The sequence below is a fragment of the Denticeps clupeoides genome, chromosome 20 (genome assembly GCF_900700375.1).
Source record: "Denticeps clupeoides chromosome 20, fDenClu1.1, whole genome shotgun sequence".
In the NCBI taxonomy this organism is placed as follows: domain Eukaryota; kingdom Metazoa; phylum Chordata; class Actinopteri; order Clupeiformes; family Denticipitidae; genus Denticeps; species Denticeps clupeoides.
In genome coordinates this window covers 11,535,767-11,560,053 of record NC_041726.1, presented here as the reverse complement: position 1 = coordinate 11,560,053, position 24,287 = coordinate 11,535,767, and the positions used below count along the sequence as shown (strand labels likewise).

At 42.0% G+C, this 24,287-nt stretch overlaps 2 protein-coding genes across 2 annotated transcripts; one reads left to right on the top strand and one right to left on the bottom strand.

Moving 5' to 3' along the window:
- Nucleotides 1–593: 593 nt before the first annotated feature.
- LOC114770111 (H-2 class I histocompatibility antigen, Q9 alpha chain-like) lies at nucleotides 594–16,527 on the top strand. Its single transcript, XM_028963763.1, has 8 exons — nucleotides 594–727; nucleotides 911–1,171; nucleotides 9,897–10,169; nucleotides 13,631–13,930; nucleotides 15,109–15,201; nucleotides 15,313–15,330; nucleotides 15,540–15,594; nucleotides 16,001–16,527. Coding segments are annotated over exons 1-8 (1,053 nt in total). The 5' UTR covers nucleotides 594–675; the 3' UTR covers nucleotides 16,002–16,527.
- Nucleotides 16,528–21,281: 4,754 nt separating this feature from the next.
- On the bottom strand, nucleotides 21,282–24,032 carry LOC114770684 (proteasome subunit beta type-8-like). The gene is made up of 6 exons (XM_028964783.1): nucleotides 23,666–24,032; nucleotides 23,075–23,216; nucleotides 22,851–22,962; nucleotides 22,436–22,565; nucleotides 22,121–22,325; nucleotides 21,282–21,446 (listed from the first exon to the last, which is right to left on the bottom strand). The coding sequence occupies exons 1-6, from the start codon at nucleotides 23,813–23,815 to the stop codon at nucleotides 21,358–21,360; spliced, it is 828 nt and encodes a 275-aa protein (XP_028820616.1). The 5' UTR covers nucleotides 23,816–24,032; the 3' UTR covers nucleotides 21,282–21,357.
- Between the last annotated feature and the right edge of the window lie 255 nt (nucleotides 24,033–24,287).

Genomic DNA, 24,287 nt, shown 5'->3' with positions numbered 1-24,287 from the left:
CAGTGGCAGGCTACTGCACCCACGATGTGGGAAGGAGAGGTTCAGAAGGTCTTTTCTTCCAACCGCTGTCAGACTCTATAACAAAGACCTAACAGCTGACCACACATACACATACACAGACAAACACACACACTTTGGCACATTCTGTTAAATTATTAACTGTTTAAATTGTAAATTTGTACATATATACAGATACATATTTATCTTATTTTTTGTGATGCTATTACCTCTGTTTTTGCTGCTATTACCTTCTGCTTCTGTCCACTTACTGCCGTGACAAGTGCAATTTCCCACTTGTGGGACTAATAAAGGTTTCTCTTATCTTATCTTATCTTGTCTTGATCCATGACCCCCTTAATTCAAACCGGAATTAAGTTTTACAAGTTAATTTGTTGCATTAATTGGGTTTAACAAAATACACAAAATGGACAACAATACAGAGTATAAAATATCATGTTATAAAGTGTTTGGAAGTGACCAGTTTTTTTCAGGACGTTGCTTTCAGTTTCGAGACTAAACCCCAGACTCTGCTGTTCTTCCTGGTTTTAAGTGACGTCAGACCTGCTGCGCGATTCTATTGGTTCAGATTCTCAGATATAAAAACTCCGGACGGCGGGGAATCAAGTCACTTAAATTCCTGTCCGGGTTCATCTCGCTGCTGGAATAAACTCCAACATGAAGGCTGCAGCTCTGCTTTTCATAATCAGCGTTCATCTTGTTTCTGGAGGTACGCAGTACAAACAACATTTTATCCCGACTTTTTACTAGAAATTTTATAGTATCGTCTTGCGTTTTAATATCATGAATTTTATTCAGTTGTTAGATTCATCCACTTTAAAGTCTATTTGAGTGAGCTATATTTAATCTATTTTTATTAATTAATTTTCTTGTGTTTAATATTTATTTACAGGTTCTCATTCCCTGCACTATTTCTACACTGGAGTGACGCGGGGAATTAATTTCCCAGAATTCACTGATGTCGGCCTGGTGGATGGACAACAGTTTCTGTATTATGACAGTAACATCAGGCAAGCGATTCCCAAGGTGGACTGGATCAAGAATAATGAAGGACCAGATTACTGGACCAGTGAAACACAGATTTCTCAGGGAATTGAAGCCGTATTCAAAGCCAATCTGGTTACAGCAATGCAGCGTTTTAACCAGTCAGGCGGTGAGTAAAAATCTAATCCTGGTTTTTAAATAATAAATTGCTTGGTTATTAGTTAAATCTCGTATTTAAACTAAATATAGTTCGAATGCAGTCATTTTTAGTTTATCAAAGTTTCATGATACAAGACAAGATAAAAAAAACGAAACTCTTACAAATCAGTTTTCTAACTGTTGTTCTGACCATTTAAAATAAGAGAAATACAACTGAATATAAAAGTTATTACCTTATTAATGTAGGGAAACTGGGTTTTTGTCAGCTGACAAGAAAAGATTCAGAACGTTTATTTTGTTTGATTTGCTGTGGCTGATGCGGTCAAGTCCTGAGTCTTTTCTATCAGATGTTTGATCTTCTTTATTCTTCAAAACTATTCTTGAGGTCTTCGTCTTTTAAAGATTCTTCGTCAGTTTCCCCTGATCTTCTCCACCGACCTTCATGTCACAGAAAACAGAAAACTCTGATGTTGAGACTCTGAAGCAACATCTGAACTGATGAAGGCCGTGACCCTGCAATCATTTTCCAGTTTATACTTCTTATTAAGGCTGAAGGTTTTAAAGCAGGACGCTCAGTCCACCTGGTTTCCATACGCACTTCCATTTACGTTCACATTTACGTCCCACCCAGGAAGTAAATGTATGACATTTGTGAATTATTATTTTATAATAATTCTTCAAATTATTGTGTCTTCAAATTCCTTGAAATATTTCAAGGAGTTGCAGTAAACATTTACACATTATTAAATCACACACTTGGCAACAGAATAATTATTCCCACCATGACACAGAGAAAAGGGAGAAGAACCAAGAAATAAGCAGCACAATTTCTTGATTTCTCTGAAAGTAACATCAGAAGATTTGAGAGATGATGGGAGAAGAAGGTGAATCGACTCTCTGAAGACTCAGCGCTTGGTCTGAGTAAAATACAAATTACCAGACAAACTGAACTGAAAGTTACATAAAACTCAGCATTTTTATTTACTGAATAATGTGAAGAAATTGGTGGCAGTGGTGGCCTAGCGGTTAAGGAAGCAGCCCCGTAATCAGAAGGTTGCCGGTTCGAATCCCAATCTGCCAAGGTGCCACTGCGCAAAGCACCGTCCCCACACACTGCTCCCCGGGCGCCTGTCATGGCTGCCCACTGCTCACTCAGGGTGATGGGTTAAATGCAGAGGACAAATTTCACTGTGTGCTGTGCTGCTGTGTATCACATGTGACAATCACTTCACTTTTACTTTTAGAAATGAAGATTTTTAGCGTTTTCTTCAGCTTCATCAAGTGACTCAGTTACTGTCTGGAGATGCTTGAGGAGGTGAAATTCACCAGAAGTTACTGTCGGAACCGCAGCCATTTTTATTAGATAAATGCAACTGGTGGCTCATAGTAATAAGTCACCATTTAAAAAGTAAGGGGTGGGGTGGTAGTAGCCTAGGGGTAACACACTCGCCTATGAACAAGAAGACCCGGGTTCAAGTCCTGCTTAGTACCATTGTGTCCCTGAGCAAGACACTTAACCCTAAGTTGCTCCGGGGGGGGACTGTCCCTGTAACTACTGATTGTAAGTCGCTCTGGATAAGGGCGTCTGATAAATGCTGTAAATGTAAATCAGGACCAGGATTCGGTGGCTGGAGAATAAAGTTCCAGCGCTGCTGTAAAGGTGGGAGAGTAAAGAAACAGAAATGGTTCCCACGTCCCGTGGAGCAGCTGAGCGTGAAGTTCAGTAGCAGCACAGCGCTGGTTTTACTGCTGAATACTCCAGACACAGCAGGACGTCTTCAGCCTGAACGTTGTAGATGGTGACGGATTCTACTTCTATAATGGAGCTAAAATACCTGGAGATAAGCAGCAGGGAGAAGAAGATGCTGCTCAGTTCCTGTATCAGACCCACATGGACCTTGTAACTGTGACATTCTCCACATCTTCAGCCCTGAGAAGAGATGAGAGAAGCAGCAGCAGAGACTAGAAACACTGAGCTCTTCACTCCTTATAAATATGGAGCCACAAACAGTTATGTGAAGCGCCCCCTACAGGTCAAACAGCAAGAAAACCCGACACAGCTTCTACCTCACACACATCTACACTCCACCCTCCACCAACAGGACAGGGGGTGTGGCCGATCAATGGTGGGTGTGGAAGTGGGAGAGAAATGTGTGTGTGTGTTTGCTGTAGTTCACCTGCACCTCCTCTTTAAGCCGCTTTCAGACCAAACTTGGGACGAACCCCGTTATTTTCTAGGTGTAATAGGGCTGAACGATATTTCGTTATCGTATCTATATCTCGATATGAACTTTCAAGATATTACTATCAAAAAAAGCAACGATATAGACGAATAGATAAAATGAGTGCGGGAGATAATGCGGCCGGTGGTAGTGCAGAATCTGACTTGGTGCCAAAACATAAATCATCTTCCATTATTTGGAGGTATTTTGGATTCAGAAAAGACGATGTAAACCAGAGTGACGCGTTGTGCAGGTCGTTCTTAACAAAAATTGCGACTAAGCACAACCAACATGTCTCACCACCTGAAACAGCATGGCGTGCTGCATGAAGGGTGCATGACAATGAGAGAAACGCCGGGGACTTCTCAGTCGTCCCAAAATAAGTTCAGTAGCGTTACGCCGTACGAGTGACGTCCACCAGACACAGAGAAGTTACAGACGCTATAACACACCACACTGCAAAAGACCCGGTACCTGTGTACACAGTCTCAAAACGAGCGTTATAAAATACACATTTTAATCAAGTGGCCATTCCGAAACTTTCTAATGAGCGTAAAATGAGTGTTGAATCCGAGCTCCGTGAAATCGATCAATTCGCCACAACCACGGACCTGTGGACGAGCCGGACAACTGAACCATACATAAGTTTAACAGTCCGTTTTATCACAACAAACTTCCAACTCAAGACCCGCTGTCTGCAGACATCACTCTTCCCCGCGGAGAATACCGGGGATAATATAGCGGAGGAGATGAGCGGTGCGTTAGTAGACTGTGCTGCCTGTAACTACCTCTCTGTTAGTAGCAAATGCATTTTCTGCATACAGTTCTGTGATCTTTTGAAGAATATAAATGTTGCACTTCAATGCACTTTCAATGTTCCACCAGCTGCTGCATTTGTTATTTGCTTGGTTTTCACCGAACCCGTAGTCATATCGTATCGTATCAATATCGAGATATCTTGCATGAAAATCGAGATATGAAATTTTGTCCATATCGTTCATCCCTAACGTGTAAGTGCGCTCAGTAACGAGGACCTCGCCGATATAAACTGGTGCCACTAACCAACACCTTTTATTTAACAACGCTGGGCAGATCCGGAGAAATAAAATGCACCAAGAAAACATGTTTTACAGAAAAGAAAGAGACACTTTAATTTTAAATTGCCACAGATTATAGTCTTTATCCGAGAACTAATACATACTGTAAGCTGCCAGGAATATAAATAATATGCATAAAAATAGTAAATTCAACTCCCAAAATATCACAGTCTTATGATCATGTCAAATTTTGTGCAGCTCAAAGTTAATATTAAACACAGCAATTTATAAATCACAAGAAACACAACATTAAAATGTGGTTAGTTCCCCCCGGTCTCCAGGAAAAGAAGGAGATTAAAGTTCTCGGCCGGTACCGCTGGTCCTCTCCTCCTCTCTACCACATTTACCCCCACTAACTAACTAACTAACTAACTAACTAGCGTTTGACTGAGGGTGATAGATGCTTGTTAGAATGTGTTTGATGTTCCGTTCCCTCAGAAATTCAGTGACAGCACGAGAAGTGAACTCTGGTCCATTATTGTGATGGCGCAAGGGTCACCCTCACGTGCAGAAACAGAAGACAGAAAAGTAATGACAGCAGTTGTTGTTTCCGCTGCTGTAAACTCCACCTCAGACCATTTACTGAAATAATCAGCAGGAGTAACGGCCTAAAACCGGCAGTCATGGGTACCCGGTTCGAATGGGCCCACAGTGTCCATAACTATGTGCAGAAATGACCCCCCTGGGAGTTCCACAGGCTGCTATGGGGCAGGGACACAGGCCTGGCAGGTCGAGCACGATGACAGGACTGTGTGGACTAAGTCATCCATGCGTGGCCACCAGTACAGCTCCCTGAGGTGGACAACGTCCTGGTCCCTTCATGCACTAACTGTACAAGGCGCTCTCTAAGAGATCTGGGAACCACCAGGCATGAACCTCTGAAGACCAGTGACATCTCCACAGCCATTTCATGACGAATGAAGAAGTAAGGCTGCAGGTAATCGGGAAGAAGCTTTCTGACTTTGGACCATCTGGAGCTGATGACTTGTCTGAGATGGTCCGATTCAACTCTAAAATCAGCCAGCGGCAAAGCAGCAAGAAGAGGGGACACTTCAGCTGTTTCTCCAAACAGGTCCTGCTCAACATCCATGACAGCGCTGTCTGTGAGAAGAGGGACACGTGAGAGGAACGTCCGCCATGACGTTCTTGTTTCCAGGGCGGAACTGCACATCAGCCTGGCTGACCAACCTGCAATCCTCATGCCAGCTCTGTTCATGCCGTTCGTATGGAGAAGAGTAGCGAGGACCTGATGGTCAGTCCGGGGTGTGAACCTGCGGCCCCACACGTATCTTCGCCATTTTTAACTGCCCGTACGCAGGCTGAGGTTCCTTCTCTGTAGTGGAGGATCTTCTCTCTGCAGCTGACAGCGTGCGTGAGGACCACGACGTGTTCAGCATTTCCTGCGTGAACTTGAATTAGAACATCTCCTGATCCACAGTCAGAAGCACCCGTCTCTATGAGAGTGGGGAGGTCTGGGTCATAGAGACCAAGTGCAGGACTTTGTAAGAGCCATGTTTTAAGGTTCTAGAAGCTTTTCTCAGCGTCTTCGCTGCGTTACAATTCAGCCTGAACGTTTGTTCTAAGCCGTCGCCGTTCTGGTTCTACCAGCATAGCAGAATTTGGTATGAATTTGCTGAACCAGGACGTCAAGCCAAGGAAGGATCATAATGCCACCATATCTCCTGGTGCAGGAGCCTCAGCTATGGCAGTCAGATGGTCTGTACCGGGACGGGGACCTTCTCTGGAAAGGACACGTCCCAGGAATGTAATGCATGTTTGACCAAAAGCACTTTTGTCAAAATGTATTTGAAGGCCGACATTCCGAAGGTGCTCCAGAACATCTTGTAAGTGTCTGTCATGCTCTTCTTTTGAATCTCCATTCACTATGATGTCCTCCAAGGTGTTCTGCACCCCCGGCAGGTCTTTCAGTTTTGTTTGCATCATTTTCTGGAATGCAGATGGTGCAGAGGACAAAATGGACCCTTGTGAACTGGAAGACGTCCTCATGGGTAATAAAAGCAGTCAGCTTGCGGCTCTCAGGATCTAAAGGTGGTTGGTGAGAAGCTGAGCTCAAGTCCATTTGGCTGTAACGTGAAGCACCTTCTAACTGTGAAAACAAGTCCTCCATATGAGGAAGTGGACATCCATCCATAAATTATGGACTTATTGGGTTCACGAAGGTCCACACATAAACGCAGTCCACCTTTGCGTCTTCGTACTACAACTAGAGGACTCGGCCATTCAGAAGATTCCACTTGTTCGATTAAACCTGCTTGCAGTCACCTCCGAAGCTCCTCTGACGCTTCTTTACGTACGCTCGATGGTAGACGTCTCCACTTCTGACGTCCTGGTTGAACTTCGCTATTTACTTGGACTTCGTGTTTGAATCCTTTCACTCCCAAGTTGGCAGGATGGAGCGGGAACAACACCGTATACTGACGGCTTCTGCCGGGTAGCTGGTTGTGCGTTTGCTTTCTCCCCTGCAGCATTTTGCACTTTTCCTCCCGTGATGCTGAAATCCGGAGTTTTAATCCGGTCGAGGCCCAGCAGTGATGATCCGGATTTAGCGACGTAGAAAGAGGCTGAAACTCTTTTGCTGCGTCCAGCTGAGGCAGCGAAGGCTTGAAAACAGCCGACTACCGACAGCTCACGTTTGGCACAAGTGACCAGCTTCACTTGCGGAGTTGGCGGTCAGTAAAATATCGCTTGTACGTTACTTCCGGAAGAATAAATACAGAAGCTCCAGCATCTACAGTTATCTCCAGGGCTTCAGTGTGAACAGTTCAGGTAACCTTATCATGACCTGCAGCCAGAAGTTTAACATGATCCACACAGAGCAGAGAAAGTTCTGGAACTACCACGTCTCTCACTTCACTGCTGAGGGATCTGCAAACTTCAGCAAGATGAACTTCACTGAAGAAGCTGGACATTTTTTGTCGGTAGTTAGATGCTTGGTGGCTCCACGTCTGCAGCATGTTGTTCTGCTTCTTCTGCCTCCGGTAACGTGGAAGCGACACGCTGTAATGTCGTGTACAGGCGCGAGTGGGGACATCTCGGCTCATTTTTAATCGGCGTTTCTACCCGCGTCGCGATGGAAGATCGTCCTCCAGTAAATAACTTCTCTCTGTCTTCACCGAGCTGATCACGAATCATTTCATCCTCCGTTTGTACAAGATCTCGAGTTTCTGCAGGAGACCACCGACCTTCTCCAGAGTAGAACAAGAGATGTCCCTCGGGACACAGACAATGCAGCCAGACAGCACGTCTCCTCGCGTCCGGCCATGTGTCCCCGCAGCATTTATCACCAGCATTTTATTACCGAAAATCCTCCGCCATGTCGTACCCGGGATCATGAGGAGGAAAGGCCGGTGGGCTCGTAGTGAAGCGCTGGTCCTCGTCGCCAATTTGTTCTGTTGGCGTCTTAAATAAATCTCACGGGAGACAGACGAACATTCAGAACCACGTTCCTGCTCTTTATTTTTACTTCTCTTCTTTCACTTCAAATCCCCGTTTCTTTTCCCTCCTCAAACACCCCCTACAGGCTGGAAGTTCTCTTGTTCCACAAGATCCTTCAAAACACAGACATGACGCGGGAATTTAGGAGACGCGGATCTGATCAGTCTGTGCGAGTCCAGATCTACAACATGAAATTATCTAAAACACGAAATTATCTACAACATGAAATTATCTACAACATGAAATTATCTACAACATGAAATTATCTAAAACACAAAATTATCTACAACACAAAATTATCTACAACACGAAATTATCTACAACATGAAATTATTTACAGCACGAAATTATCATTTTACTGCGATTGAAGCGCCTTTATAAAGCGAGTGCCCGATGACGTGGCTCCGAGCCGCAGTGACGTCACCGCGTTCCGCTCCTCGGTTGGGGGGTCACGGCGCGCTGTATCTCCCTCTCTAGTCCGTGTCGGGGTGAAGTTCTACCCGGACCCTGTACCGGCGGAACTCGTCCCGCAGCGCGGACTCTGGTTCGACCTGAAGGTCAGAACGTGACGGCTGGAGATGCAGCCAAGTCTCCTGTCCGTCCTGTGGGATCTTCTTGTGGGATCTTGTCCTTCTGCAGCCTCCTCGGAACAAGTTCCACAGGAAAAGCGGAGGATGGAGGTAAAAAAGGAGAAGAAGAAGGTGGAGATGCTGATCCTGTCAGCTTCGCTCCGTCATCAGATTTTTACTCCGCTGTCCAAGCAGCAGAATAAACCTGGACAGCAGGTCCACAGTCCCGCCTGCAGCATGGTGCAGAAATGGTGAAGAAACCTTCTAAACTTCACAAGGACGAGCGAGTAACGAGGAATAAAACCAGGATCAACTCTGTTCGTGTTCCTGGTGAGCGTGGATGGAAGGAAATAAATGTGGAGGTGCGGTGTAAACTGGTACCATGTGGGTCTGGTGCTCGCCGGGTTTTTATCGGTTCTGCTGCTGAGTCTCTGACATAAACTGAAGAAAACGAGGAGAAAACCGACACTGAAGCTTCACTTCCACAGGCAGAGGAGTGTGTGTTACTCACACAGTAAAGTACCGAGGTTCACACACTTCACCAAACACACACACATGAGGAGATCTTCACTCCTCCAGCAGAAGAAGAAGTGAGAGAGGAGATCTTGTACTGATGGAGTTCTGGAGAACCGAGAAACTTGATCAGAACAAAAACGTGCGACTTGAGACCCGCAAATACAAAATCTAGAAATAAAACAAGCTCAGGTCAGCAGAACAGAAGTGAGAAGGTTGGTCTGGTCTCCACACCCTGATTTGGGCTTCATGTGCAGCAGAAACCAGGAGAAACGGATTCTTCATGTTTGTTGGTGTCATGTATTGACGAGACGTTCACAGGTAGAAGTTAAATAAGACATTTTATTATTCAGAACCGGAGCCGGAGGAACTTTTGTGATCTTATAATCTTGTTTTTGAACATATTTATCTTTTTGGAGGGGAAACATTTTTTCTGATCTCTCTGAAGCTTGGTCCAAGACCTTTTCTCTCTCGTTCTCTATCTTCTTCTTCTTTATTTTATTTTGGGTTTTTCTGTAACATTGGTAACTTTTTTACATACAATATTTACATGTAACTGCAATAGTAATTTACTGGTGTTAATTAATTAGAAACTGTTCATTCTTTTAACCTCTATTGTGCCATGCCTCTTTCTGCCAATTAACATCAGGTTGAAGTGGTTTTAATACAGTGCTTTTGTGTAGAGAGAGAGTTGTAATAATAACTCATATTTTTACACTATAAAACAATAAACTCCTTAAAGCAGTTACTTTTGAGACAGAACAAATATGTATAAACAAACTAACACCCGCAAATTCACTAAAAAATACAGTAAATACAGTAAAATCACACACTGGCACAGATATAAACTCCCCCTCTGTCTTCTTTTCTCTTTACAGGAATCCACACTTTTCAGCAGATGTACGGCTGTAAGTGGGATGATGAGACTGGAGCTACAGATGGATACAGACAGTTTGGTTACGATGGAGCAGATTTTATCTCACTGGATTTGAAGAGCACATCTTATGTAGCTCCAGTTCCACAGGCTTTAATCACCAAACAGAAATGGGATGGAGCTGATGCTGAGTATAGGAAGAACTACCTGACCAAGGAATGTATTGACTGGCTGAAGAAGTATGTTCGCTATGGGAAGATCAGTTTGGAGAGAAAAGGTACAGCAGCACACAGAACAACAAGAAACACAAACACTGAGACAGTTTATATGTTATTATTAAAATCAGAAAATATTTTATTGTTGTTTATATTTGCATTGTAAACATGGTTACAAACACATTAAATAAGCAAAAAACATCCAGTAGTCCTGATAATGTAAAGAATAACATTTACTAACAACACAGTAAAACAGAGAGACAAAACGTACACATGAATGGGGCAGTGGTGGCCTAGCGGTTAAGGAAGTGGTTCTAATCAGAAGGTTGCCGGTTCAAATCCCGATCCGCCAAGGTGCCACTGAGCAAAGCACCGTCCCCACACACTGCTCCCCAGGCGCTTGTCATGGCTGCCCACTGCTCACTCAGGGTGATGGAATTAAATGCAGAGGACACATTTCACTGTGTGCACTAGGGCTGAACGATAAGGACAAAATTTCATATCTTGATTTTCATACCAGATATCTCGATATCAATACGACACAATATGACTACATATTTTTTGTATTATAAAAACATCATAATACAAAAAAATGTTGAAAGTGTAGTTTTATTTTTAAGAACTCACTGCCAGTCATCAACATTAACATACATTACCAAAAAAATAAATTACAAATCAAACATTTTACTGCAACTCTGCTTTAACAATAAATAACAAATGCAGCAGCTGGTTGAACATTGAAAGTGCATTGAAGTGCAACATTTATATTCTTCAAAAGATCACATAACTGCATGCAGAAAATGCATTTGCTACTAAAAGAGAGGTAGTTACAGGCAGCAGAACTTCTACAGATTCTTTGCCAAGAACACTAGCTTGTTAACCATGTCTGGTTTCAGACAGGACCTCTGACAACTCACAATGTTGCCTGATGCACTAAAAAGGGAGAGCTGGTGGCCTGCATGCACAAGTATTTTCTTGCCATGTTGCTGAGCCGGGGAAAGTTGACTTTGTGAGTGGATCTTTTGCGGTGGATCTTTTGAAGAAACTTCCCAACGACTTCTTAGCCTTTTTGGTGGGTGGGGTTGAAACTTCTTCCACTCTGGTCTCTCTCTCAACAGAATGCTAGAAAATAGTAAAAACAAAAGAACAAACAAAAAAAAAAAGAATTTAATTAGTTTTATATATGAATGATCATTACTGTATGATCAACACAATTCAGCTAAATTTAAACTTAAATATTTCCTAAAATGTAAGATAATGCATTTAAATGGAAGGAACTCTTCTCATTTACTCCATTCTAACCATTATTTTTACCTTGTGTTCCATCATCTTCATCTCTGACACCAGTCTGGCTTTGATGATGGGGACGTCGTTGACACTGATGTATTGTGTCTTGTATCTTGTATCTAAGAAGGATGCCATATCCAAGAGCTCTTTTGTAACTCTCTCTTGCTGTTCAAGTACTCCAAATTTTTCTTTTAGAGGACCTCCTCTGGTGCCAAGATGGTTGTGTTAAACAGGTTGAGTACTGGTTTGATGTGTGAAACACTAATGTAATCCTCCCCTGACAGAGCATCCGTGAATTCAAGCAGTGGTCCCAGTGCCTTGCTGACTGACTCCAGCACATCCAGATCTTGATATCCAAGAATTAGGTGCCAGGTGTTTCTGTCCTCTGAGACCTTGTGGAGTGCTTTCTGCTGCTCCAGAATCCTGTTAATCATGAGCACCCTAGACCCCCATCTAGTTTGACACTCAGTGATGAGTTTGTGGACTGCAAGGTTGAGGTGCTTCTGCACTTGCTCAAGTGCCACTCCCTTTTTCCAGCTATGTGAGAAGTGGCACACCAACTTTTTGGAAAAAAAAACATCTATTTTTCTTGGAAAAATAGATGTACAAAAATAATTCATGATTATATTACAACAGCTAAATAACCACATAATAATGCAGATTGTTTTCTCTCTCTCTCTTTCTCTCTCACTCACTCACTCTCTCACTCACACAGACAGACCTCTCTGTCTCAAAGTTATTAAATATAAACATAACGTACCTATTGCCAGGTGTAGCCTGTGTCCGAAGCACTGAAGGCGCGTCCAGCCATTCACCTCCATAGCCTTTATCATGTTCGACGCATTATCAGTTGTCACGCAAACTTGTTGGTCCTCCTTCAAGTTCCAGTCTGCTAACGCACCGCTCATCTCCTCCGCTATATTATCCCCGGTATTCTCCGCGGGGAAGAGTGATGTCTGCAGACAGCGGGTCTTGAGTTGGAAGTTTGTTGTGATAAAACGGACTGTTAAACTTATGTATGGTTCAGTTGTCCGGCTCGTCCACAGGTCCGTGGTTGTGGCGAAATGATCGATTTCACGGAGCTCGGATTCAACACTCATTTTACGCTCATTAGAAAGTTTCGGAACGGCCACTTGATTAAAATGTGTATTTTATAACGCTCGTTTTGAGACTGTGTACACAGGTACCAGGTCTTTTGCAGTGTGGTGTGTTGTAACGTCTGTAACTTCTCTGTGTCTGGTGGACGTCGACTCGTACGGCGTAACGCTACTGAACTTATTTTGGGACGAATGAGAAGTCCCCGGCGTTTCTCTCATTGTCATGCACCCTTCATGCAGCACGCCATGCTGTTTCAGGTGGTGAGACATGTTGGTTGTGCTTAGTCGCAATTTTTGTTAAGAACGACCTGCACAACGCGTCACTCTGGTTTACATCGTCTTTTCTGAATCCAAAATACCTCCAAATAATGGAAGATGATTTATGTTTAGGCACCAAGTCAGATTCTGCACTACCACCGGCCGCATTATCTCCCGCACTCATTTTCTTTCTTTTTCATTTCTGCGCTGTGTCTGTAGTGTGTGTGCGCTGTCTTTAGCGGTGCATTCAAGGCCGCTCGTAAAACTGATGTTCTTGTGTGAAGGGCGGAGCGAGCGTGGAGAGGGGAAATCTATATCGTCTATATCGTTGCTTTTTTCTATAGTAATATCTTGAAATTTCATATCTAGATATAGATACGATAACGAAATATCGTTCAGCCCTAGTGTGCACCGTGTGCTGTGCTGCTGTGTATCACAAGTGTCAATCACTTCAGTTTATCTACAAGTATTTAAACATAAACATATTTAAATATCTGAAGGTTGTTGAATGATCTGCTGATATAAAGATGTCGTGTTTCAGTTGTGGCCTAGCGGTGAAGGAAGCGGCCCCGTAATCAGAAGGTTGCCGGTTCGAATCCCGATCCGCACTGAGGTGCCACTGAGCAAAGTATAGTCCTCACACACTGCTCGCCTGTCATGGGTGCCCACTGCTCACCAAGGGTGGTGGTTAAAAGCAGAGGACACATTTTGTTGTGTCTCCGTGTGCTGTGCTGCAGTGTTTCACAAAGACAATCACTTCACTTTCTTTCTTCTTCTTTCTCTCCCTGTTCCCCTCCTCTTCAAGAATTTCATTGTGCTCTGTACACTGTATTTTGTACATATGACAATAAACTTCAACCTCAACCTCTTCCTGTCTCTAGTCCCTCCTCAGGTGTCTCTGCTGCAGACAGACTCCTCCTCTCCAGTGGTCTGTCACGCTACAGGTTTCTACCCTGATAAGGTGATGATCAGCTGGCAGAAAGATGGACAGGATCTGCATGAAGATGTAGATGTTGGTGAGACGTTGCCCAACCAGGATGGAACCTTCCAGAAACGTGCAGAACTCAATACGGCCTCTGATGAGAGAAAGAAGAACCAGTTCACCTGTGTGGTGGAGCACAAGAGTGGAGACCCAATCCACATGATCCTGACTGAGGAGAAGATCAGGACCAACAGTGCAGGTACAGGAGCTTCTAGCAGCAGATAGAAATTTATACTGAATACAGAAACTTTAAAAAACATTTATGTTTGGATTTGTTGTCACATTCCTAAGTCTAGGGGTCTAAGAAACGCGACAAGGGTGTGGAGAGGAGGACGTCCACTGTTCACACACAACCAAACAAAGCGTACAAACAGTCTTTTCCAGTGAGCTAACATGTACAGTAAAACAGTGGACTCAGCACAGCTAACCAAAATCAGTACAGCCTTAAAGGAAGGGATTTTTCCTCATACACGCATAAAAGTTAACAAACAGGGCACATAAAGCAAACAACTAAGGGGTCTATCACACAAAGCAACAAGACACACAAATGAGATCCCCAACTGCGCTCCTTGCAAATCTCCGTGGTCCCTGGGAACCTCCCAAACACCATCTGAAGTCTATTTATATTGAGATGAAGGTGACCAATAGGCAGATGGTAGGTGGAGCTTCAACTCCTGCCACAAAGTCAACCTAAAAGAGACATACATTTACATTTACCAGACGCCCTTATCCAGAGCGACTTACAATCAGTAGTTACAGGGACAGTCCCCCCCCCTGGAGCAACTTAGGGTTAAGTGTCTTGCTCAGGGACACAATGGTAGTAAGTGGGATTTGAACCTGGGTCTTCTGGTTCATAGGCGAGTGTGTTACCCACTAGGCTATTACCACCTTAGAGACAGGACACAAAAACACAGCCAGCCACACAGAACACGTGGGAGCATACGTCCAGGGATGTAACATTGTGTATTTGAACATTTTAAAACAAATGAAGTTGGTTAGAGAGAATCACACTGTGCAGAGTAAAATAATTTAAAGAAATGGCTGTATTTATTCTATTATCATTTAATGTCATCATAAAAATAATGGTAGTGACCACAAAAAATGATACTCTCCATACTGATCCCCTCAATCCCTCCAGTGTTGATCTGACTTGAATTGTATTTACAGTTCTGCCACTAATAAGTCATTTAATTTCAACCTGCTCCTCTAAGCAGAAATCACACATTTACAACCAATAAGAAAATGACAAAAATATTCAACAATAAGTGACACATTTAAGAAATTGGTGATGTTTTTCAAATCAAATTAGACTTCACAATATTATGTTTTATGAATAAGATGTGAAATTAATATTAAAATGTATTAACTTTGCTGCAGGTAATAATCTTCTAATCATCGTTGCTGGGTTGGTGGTTGCTGCTCTCGTTCTCATCGCTGTGGTTGTTGTGATGGTTGTGAAGAGAAGATCAGGTGAGAGACGCAGCAAACAACATCAGTAACTTCTACACCAGACATGGTGTCATGTGGGGAAACTACTAATCAGTAAAATACTAAAATACTTTCTCTTCTCTTTTTTTACAGGTTACAAGAAGGCCAATCGTGAGTATTACACTCATCTCAAAACATTACTGAATATTTGTCTTTTTAAAAAACTTTTATTTAATGTCTTTGGTCATCTTTAGAAAAAAAAGATATAATGTAAACAACTGAGTAAAGTGTATTAAATGTAACATAATATACTATAATGTACATAATAATGCAGTACAGTACAGTACAGTACAGCTTTTTGTTTGTTTCTGCTTTTCTAGAGTCTGATGCAGGGTCTAACAGCTCTGGAGCAGCTGCTCAGCCTCTGCATGCATAGTAAGTTATTAAACTTATTTACAGATGTCCAGCCTCAGGCAAACTATTTCTGTACAGTGTAGATTAAAGAAGATGATATAATGCTATAAAGATGTAATGATTCACTCAAAATTTTTTAAGTTCACTGTACTCTTTTCTCACAACTTTTTTAAAAACAGAATCTATTTACAAGGACTATGCAAAATATAATTTGTTGTTTTTTTAATAAGAAATGAAACTAAAATTGCATTGTATAACAAAAAACTTAAATAAATACAAAATATTATTTGGTTAAATAAAAATCATCAAGTGTTGCATGTGTAGCTGGGTGGACCATGAAAATCAATATGAACCTATTCTGCTGCACAGTGATACAGGTTGGGAGGTGTGGATGTGTGTCTTGACTTTATTTTGCTGTTCTTCATAGGAGCGGAGAATGCAGATGGAGATGCATGGAGACACACAGAAGGGGTTTTAACTCTTTAATTTCTTTTCCAACACATTCTGAATTCTGCTGAAGGCTTTTTACTGGAGATAAAAATGCATAATTTACCATAGATGCCACTGATCTACACAGTTATTACAGTTTTTTGGATACATTCATAGTTCTAAACGATGAAGATCTCTTTTGTGATTTAATCACTTTTAGGAACATTTATACATATTTTTATGCTGTCTATAAAATACCTGCTTTATGTTCTTTGGCTTTTTTAGTTTAGTGTTTGTTCTGACAGGTGATGGGATTATATTATCTGACACTCATCAATTTATTGAATAAAATGTTTTCTTTCTATTAGTTGGTGTGTCACATGCTGTACAGATACAGAGACACACATTACTATTGGATTACTAGTTAGTCTCATGTCTCAGATAAATATACCAAATAGAAAATAATGAGTGGGATTTTGTTCTTATTTTCAGTTTGATGTCTTAATAAAGTCTGATACAACCAAACTGATACAGCCTTAGATTTCTTGTGTGGTGGTTGAGTGGTATTTTAAATAGATCTGTCATGGCCAACGCGCCTCCAGCCCGCTAGAGGGCGCCTCACCAGCCTGGGGGATGATGACCCGGAAGAGGAAATGGAAGCGGGCGGTGGCAAGTATAAAAGTGAGGTAACCCCAAGGAGACACGCCCGCTCTTTGTATGAGTTTACTCGCCAGAGACGCTAGCTCTCTCACCCACGACCTAAGATAATTGTGATCCCTGAAATACGACCTTCGCCTGCCCACGACTTCGAGAATTGCCTGATCCCCTGGAAACCACGAAAGGAACCCCGACCGGAACTTCCTGGCTACAACCTCTACCTGCCCCTGACCTTGAACCTACCTGACCCATCGGTTAAGATGGGATTCCATGCTCCCCTACCGTCCTGCCGCCCAACACCTACTCCCGTCCTGTCCAAGATCCCGAACCATCCTGAAACCCGCCGTCTTCCGGTTCTCCTCTGCCCCGGTCCTTCCCAAAGATCCCGAACTGACTCCCCGCTGCGTTGCAGCGCGTCCATTGCTTCCTCATTCCTCGCCGGCCAGGCGCCCCCGGTCCTCCTGCCCCGCTCGCCCAGTGTCCTCTACCGGTACGACGGCTTTTCCCCACGCCGAAAGTATGTCTGCAAGTACGTCATCGAATTCCCCCTGTGGCAAGATCTTAAAAGCATTTCCAGTATAGCAAGGGTAACATGGGATGTTTTTATTAGGAAGGCGGTCCTAAATGAATGCGGGTTTTATCATACAGTTTTCTGAACATTTAAATTAATGTAAATGAAAGGGTAGTAGCCTAGCGGGTAACACACTCGCCTATCAAATCCCACTTACTACCATTGTGTCCCTGAGCAAGACACTTAACCCTGAGTGTCTCCAGGAAGGGGGACTGTCCCTGTAACTACTGATTGGAAGTTGCTCTGGATAAGGGCGTCTGATAAATGCTGTAAATGTTAAGTAGATAAATAGTTTCTTGATTTCTGGAGTTTATCATGCGGTAGTGTGAAAAATAAAAAAGACATTCAGTGTGTTCATGCTCAGTTATTAAGGCTGGTTGTAAAACCCAGTTGACACACACACCCCCCACCCCCCCGACACTCTCATGTTCCCCAGAGTACTAAACTGTGTGTCAGTGTCGGCGTGTCGTGTGTAGCCGCGGGCGCCCTGGTAAGTCCCAATTCCCTAGTGCACTTGGCATGTCAACTGTCTTGCTGCTTAGATTGAAACATCTAAAACATTTTAAAAGGTATGAGAAGAAAGGCAAAAATGTAACTATGAAATAATGAGAGCTGCTTGTCCATTTAGGTTTTTCTTGACACTTCTGGACAATGTTCTGGTAAAACAACGTAAAAAAAAAGAGGCCCATGACCTTGGTGATCCATTAACATGGGAGAGACAGAAGAACACACAAACAAGATCCCCAAGTATCACTGTTGGAGAATTACAAGAAAAAGTCAAATCAATTCTGTGCTCTTCTCTGCTTTTTTTGTTTCTTCTCTGAGGCGCAGGCTCCCTCTCTGGAGTTTGGCTCCCTGCTCTTTCTCTGTCTTTCTCTCTCAATACATTTTTCCTTTTCTCTCGTTTGTGTTAATAAATTAGAAACTATTCATTCTTGTAACTTGTGCTGTGCCTCTGTAGGTAACATCAGAAAAAATAAAATACATTATTAAAGGAGTCAGATTAAAAAAGTCAATGCAATCTTTGAGGTCCACCCTTCACCACCAAGTAGGACCAATAGGTGTATTTTTCAATGACAAAAACAAGACTACTGTTTGGAAAAAACAGATGGTAACTGATACTCACAATGACTAAATGTTTGTTTCATTTACATTTAGAGCCTTTAACAGACTTATCTAGTGTTGTAAAATAGTATTATCTAGTGTTATTTGTTAGATTTATCATTAAAATCCCTCATTTGGTGTTGGGAATGAACTTTCACTATATGTTCAAACACTATACTATATGTTCGAGTCACTAACGATGTACGAACGTAACCTAAGGATTGCAGGTTCTGATTCCAAACCATCAAGATGCCACTGAGGCCGGTCCGGCTCTAAACTGGCTCTAAATAAACGTCCTACCCCCTTAAATCAAACTTTTAGAAGTTGAGAAAGAAAATAATAAATTACCCACAAACAGGTTTCTCAGTTGGCAGTGGGAGGCTTTGAGGAAGCAGCAAATCACTGTCATCAAAATCATAGTGACTCGTGAGATAATTAACAACAACTACAATAAATATATTTAGATTTGTACAGTCAGTGGGGGATTAGTCCATTGTACTTCTCCCAGTTTCAGTCTGCTGCACAGAGTTCACTGGAAGAACCGTGTCTGTCAGACCCCAAGACTTGACCAACTCTTTTAAGTTTTGTTAATATTGGCAATAGTGAGAAATGTTTTTGTTGGGTTTGAATATATTTGATATTTGATAGGAATTGGCACCTTGTGGTCGGGGTGGTTACGTGTCTCAGTGACCCTAAGAGCAAAATCAGCAGAAGCTCAGCCTTCAGGATGGACACCCAAGTTGGACAGGTCTTAGGGTAGAAGCCTGACAAATTGCATCCAAAACAATTATAGCATATCCACCCCATCTCACCCATTTCTCGCCTCAGTCACCACTATGTGCCCACTTCACATTCTGTCTGCCCCTTCTTATATTCCTGTCTACAACCGGCCTTCACAGAGGTCCACATGAGCACAGCACTGTTCCCACACACTGCTCGTTGAGCACTGTTCCCACACACTGCCTGTTGAGGCGCCTTTCATGGCTGCCCACTGATCACTAAATGTGATGGGTTAAATGAAGAGGAGACATCGCTGTGCTTGCTGTGTATCACAATGACAAAAAAAATCAATTTCACAGGAAGCCAGTGGAGTGATGAAGGAGAATTTGGGAAGGTTGAAAATAAGTCTTGCTACAGCATTCTAGATCAGCTGGAAAGGTACAGTAGCACTTAAATGCAGACAAACCAGAAGTGAGTTCCCATAGTCCAGCTTGGAGATAATCAGAGATTGGACAATTATCTCAGTAGCCTGTGTCGACATGACTACCAAACAAGGTTATGACAATGCACTTATCTGTCATCATATATTGTTTTCTGGTTACAAATGGCCATAACCTCAAAATACCTAAAAGTTAGCTTTTTAGGAATAAGCTACATAGAACTGTAACTGCAACAGCTACAATTTTTATGGGCATCTCAAGCTTTCCTATCATCTTATGTTAGGTACGTCCCCAATTATTAAGCCTTGCTGGGCCCTGGTCGACCTACAACAAGTTTACTTCAACAGGGTCTTTTGAGTTTACGGCCACCTTCATGTGTGATGTAACCTCATAGTGTTGGATGTACTCCAACAAGCTCCAGCAAGTTCACAAGGAGTTTACAGTCTAAATGTATAAGTGAACAGCAAAAGCACACAAATAAACACAATACCCCAAAGTTATGTGCAGTGACAGAGGGAGAGTTTGGAGAATTTTTAAGATTTTCAGATGATTTGCTGCCATCCAGGAGATCTTGGTGGACACGTGTACATTTGATGGTGGAAAAGAGAAGAAGAGTTGGGTGTCATCTTCAAAAATTATATATGTCAGCATTAAATGTATAAAACCTCAATAATACACCCAATAGGATAATCTAAACACTGTACAATCCCGTCAGATATGTAGACTCTATATTTTATTTTATTTTATTTTATTTTTTGCAAATACATGTTTGTATCCAATTGTATTTAATTTATTCTTTAAATGCGTATATGTGGGAAGGAACTTTGGTTGGCGGGTACCTGCCTTGTCTTGGACACATGCAGGGGGGCTTCACTGAAAAAATGTTTGGGAGCCACTGTTCTAGGATATTAGAGAGAGAAGGTAGGATGGATTGGAAGTGGAAGTCTTAAGGTTTGGGATGATTCTAGCCCTTTTGAAGGCTGTTAGGAAAAGACCAGTTATGGAATTATTAATGATAGAAGTGATGAAGAGCAGGTTGTCATGAGATGATTAAAATATTACTTTGTCTGATATCTGTCAAATGAACAGGACACATAACATAAATACATGGTACAAAAGACAAATTACCAATTAGTCGAAAATTGTCAGGATTAGCTGCACCTGGAGACACACCTGGGACCTATCGGGAGGTTGGTTAAATGGCACTGTGGATCAGCCCACTGTAGTGTTGTTTTCCAGTTCAGGCAATCGCTACATGCCTGTGGGATTGTTTATGTTTTCCCCTTTTTGTTTCCCCTGTTTATGGCCCTCATGCCGTTTAATTTGTATTTAATAAATCATCTACTACATGACAAATAACATGATAATGATAATGTGCTTCCTTTCTTGGATGGCTTTTGGCAATGAACATCTAGCTACATTAAATTAATGTTGAATAAGAAATTACATTTCCCAGGCAAACTCAATGATTCTGAAATTTCAGAAGTTTGCAGATTCACAGCTGTAACTTTCTATTTAAAAACCCTTCCTACAGCATGGTCAGTCAGAATGAAAAAATACTGACAACTGAAAACAAGGCCTGGATTTGTCTACAATGTCCAGGGGTGATGTACTACAGTACGATTTGCACGTATACTGATTAAGATAAATTATTACAGCGGATGAATGAATGTAAAAACTGGTGTTTTTGTCTTTTTTCCTGTCTTCCTGCCAGGTGAAAAGAAGTTTCATTTGATCCCTTCATTGCACACCATTCAGCGGCCTGTTACAAAGCACAGACACACAACTTGTTGAACTGGTCTTTATTTTTAACTGAACTGGAAACCGACAAACATGTCCTTGGAATATGAGAAAAAACTGATCTCAGAACATCCCCTTCTTGTAACGGTGAAGCAGCTCTGACACGTCCTCCTTGCACACCTTGATCCATCCGTCTTCCCGCATGTGGTACACTGCAAAGATATAGAGATGTTTTAACATTTACAGTATTTCACCTAGCACAGTATGAAAATAATACATTTAACATTATTCCAGTTTTTCCTACATGGCATTTTAATTGTGTGAAGTTTCTCACAAAAGCCATACAAACATCGTATCAAAGAAATATAGTTATCACAGACTGACTTGTGGGCTGCTCCGGATCCGTATCTGGACCGGAGTTTATTGTGAACTGTTCCCCTGAATCCTGATTGTGTGAATCTGCTGTTACGATGATAAAGCTGCCCTGTTTGAAACATGTCTCCGTCGGGTCATTGTGATGACTGCAGTGTCGAATATAATCTGCGTTTTACGTTATGCGTGCGATTGCATCCTCGTTCTATGTTTAGCATTCTGTACTCTATACTCGAATATAAAAATGTTTATACTGTGAGCTAGTAACAACTGTTTACATTAGTATTATCTGTTGTTTAAATTGACAGCATTATCCAGAGTGAGTTACAAAAATGCTTTTATTCTGTGTTTGAGGCTTTTATATGTCAGTACTTACGCAAATGACCATCATCAGCAATTTGTTTAAATGCTGATTCTGAAGGTGAAGGTGTACATGGTATTGAATCTCAGACACACTTATAGTTTCTGCTTGAATAAAATGAAGGTGTTGAAAAATGGCATTAAGGATGCTCACAGTTAACCACCCCTCCAGAGTAGGAATCTCGGTGTGTGGCATGGGCAATACCACGACATCCCAGCTCATACGCCTGCTCCATGGTCATATCCTCACGGTAGCCGCTGTCCACCACACCATACGCGTAACCGTTCCCAGAGCCAGTCGAAAACATGCGACCAGAGAGTCGAGTGCCATTTTCATCAACATAATACAAGCCTGGTCCCTGTAAACCCAGGATGGAAGAGATTTAGAAAAAAAAGTAATAATGATTCAATGGGATCAGTAAAAATCCACATTACAAAGTGGAAAGTACCAAACAAAAAGTCGTCATACCTTCTTATCCCAACCACAGATCATACTGCCTATAGAGAGACCCATGCCTCTATACCCCAACATCATGTTGGACAGCAGCTTGGAGGCAGCAGACACTGAGATTCTCTGATTATTGCGCAGTCTGTAAAGTCTGTTATACAATAAATAAGTCATTATACATATATAACAAACGTATGTAATATTGCATATAATAATACACTGGAACAGTTTAATTATGTCTTTCAAAAAAGTAAATGTCAATAGTATTGGATTTAAATAACAATATTTATAGAAACACTATGGATTCAACATGTCTTCTCTGTTCTGTAAATTGATACATCTTCACTGCTGTTCTCGTATTATAAACGCTGACGAATACAAGCTCATATACTGCGTGTCAGGCACTTCAGCAGTCCAGAGGCGTGCTGGGACAGACCTGCACTCTTTAGCCAGGAGTCTCTCCCAGTACTGACAGTCTGCAGCACTGCCAGACATGGTGCCCAGGAGGTAAGGGTTTATCTCAATCACCTTGTTGAACTCCTTTGTGCCTGAACAGAAGTACTACTGTAAATGAAATGATCTGTATTTGAAAAGTCATTTCTCAGATCTGCTGACTACAAACAAAAGAGTTGTATTGGCACATTTTAAGGCGATGCGTACTAATATAGTTCCCAGCAGAGGCTCTGGAGTCGACTGCTACGATGACACCATGTTGAAATTTAAAGGCCAGGGTCGTGGTCCCATGGTTCATCTCTATGGACACACCATCATCTTCATTGCAGGATTTCAGGAACGCCGAGGGCTGGAGAACACATCAGAGAAGAGTTCATCAGAGAAGATCACACACAGAAGTAACAAAAGATGAGGTGAACGATGCACAAAACGTTAAGAAAGCGCTTGGTAATCTTTGCTTTATTTATAAATTGCACTGTTTCATATTCATTATATAATATTGCATATCCTGAATGTCTTGGTGTACATGATGTGTGGTATGGAGGCCTCCAAGAGTATAAGGCGCATAATTTATTCAATAATTTCATAAATATTTTTTTTAAACTGTAAAAAGGGTTCAATATTGAGATTTTTTTGGACTTATAATGACAGATATGAGATATGACACAACCAAGAGAAAGTTTATTATTATTAATAAACATTACAATTAAGAAATTTTAATGGAACTTTTCATTTGAATTCCTTGGTTAACAATTTCTTTGCTCTTGATAAATAAAATGTGATTTAGATTGTACTCACGTCGACTCCCGCTGGTACCGCAAATTCCTGACATTTGGTGCCGAATGTAAAATGATTTGCTCGGTCGGAGAGCAGCGACGGTCCGGTTCCGAACAGCTGCCCGCGGAGCTCCGAACCGCACCGGAATCCAGACACGTCACAAAGGGCCATGGTGGATTTTATACGTCTAATATGGCTTTTATTCTAAATAAAAACGCAGACAAATGAAGAAAGCGTCCCGACTATTCGCGGAAACGGAATCGCGAATGAAAGGAGGGGCTGGAATCGAAACTGAAACGATTCTAAATATGTAATTTATTTTCAAATCTAAGCTCATCACTCAATTTGAATAAAAGTTCGGGTGCACAGTGTGCAGTGCAAGCAGGGATTGGGGGTGAAGGCGGTGAAACATTCAACTTAGACTTAAAACTCAACTGTATTCGTGCTACTTTTCTGCGGTTCTTTTTCTGGACCAATCAGAAGCCGCGGTGCGTTTTGCGCCATTGGTACCCATGCAAACTTCTCTTCTTCAGGTTTTTATTGTTTCCTGGTGGACAAGGTGTAACAAGGCATCATTTTGTTTCACCCTGGTGTGTACATCTCGCATGAGAAAAGAACATCAGTTTAATTTGCGCGTAATTAA

Bases quoted from the DNA above. Each gene is read 5' to 3' on its own strand.
- LOC114770111 (XM_028963763.1), top strand. From the start codon at position 676: ATGAAGGCTGCAGCTCTGCTTTTCATAATCAGCGTTCATCTTGTTTCT. The intron at 728-910 runs GTACGCAGTACA...ATTTATTTACAG, and splicing joins CGTTCATCTTGTTTCTGGAG to GTTCTCATTCCCTGCACTAT. The intron at 10,170-13,630 runs GTACAGCAGCAC...TCCTGTCTCTAG, and splicing joins GATCAGTTTGGAGAGAAAAG to TCCCTCCTCAGGTGTCTCTG.
- LOC114770684 (XM_028964783.1), bottom strand. From the start codon at position 23,815: ATGGCCCTTTGTGACGTGTCTGGATTCCGGTGCGGTTCGGAGCTCCGC. The intron at 23,217-23,665 runs GTGAGTACAATC...TGTGTTCTCCAG, and splicing joins CGGTACCAGCGGGAGTCGAC to CCCTCGGCGTTCCTGAAATC. The intron at 21,447-22,120 runs GTGAGCATCCTT...ATATCTTTGCAG, and splicing joins CTCTGGAGGGGTGGTTAACT to TGTACCACATGCGGGAAGAC.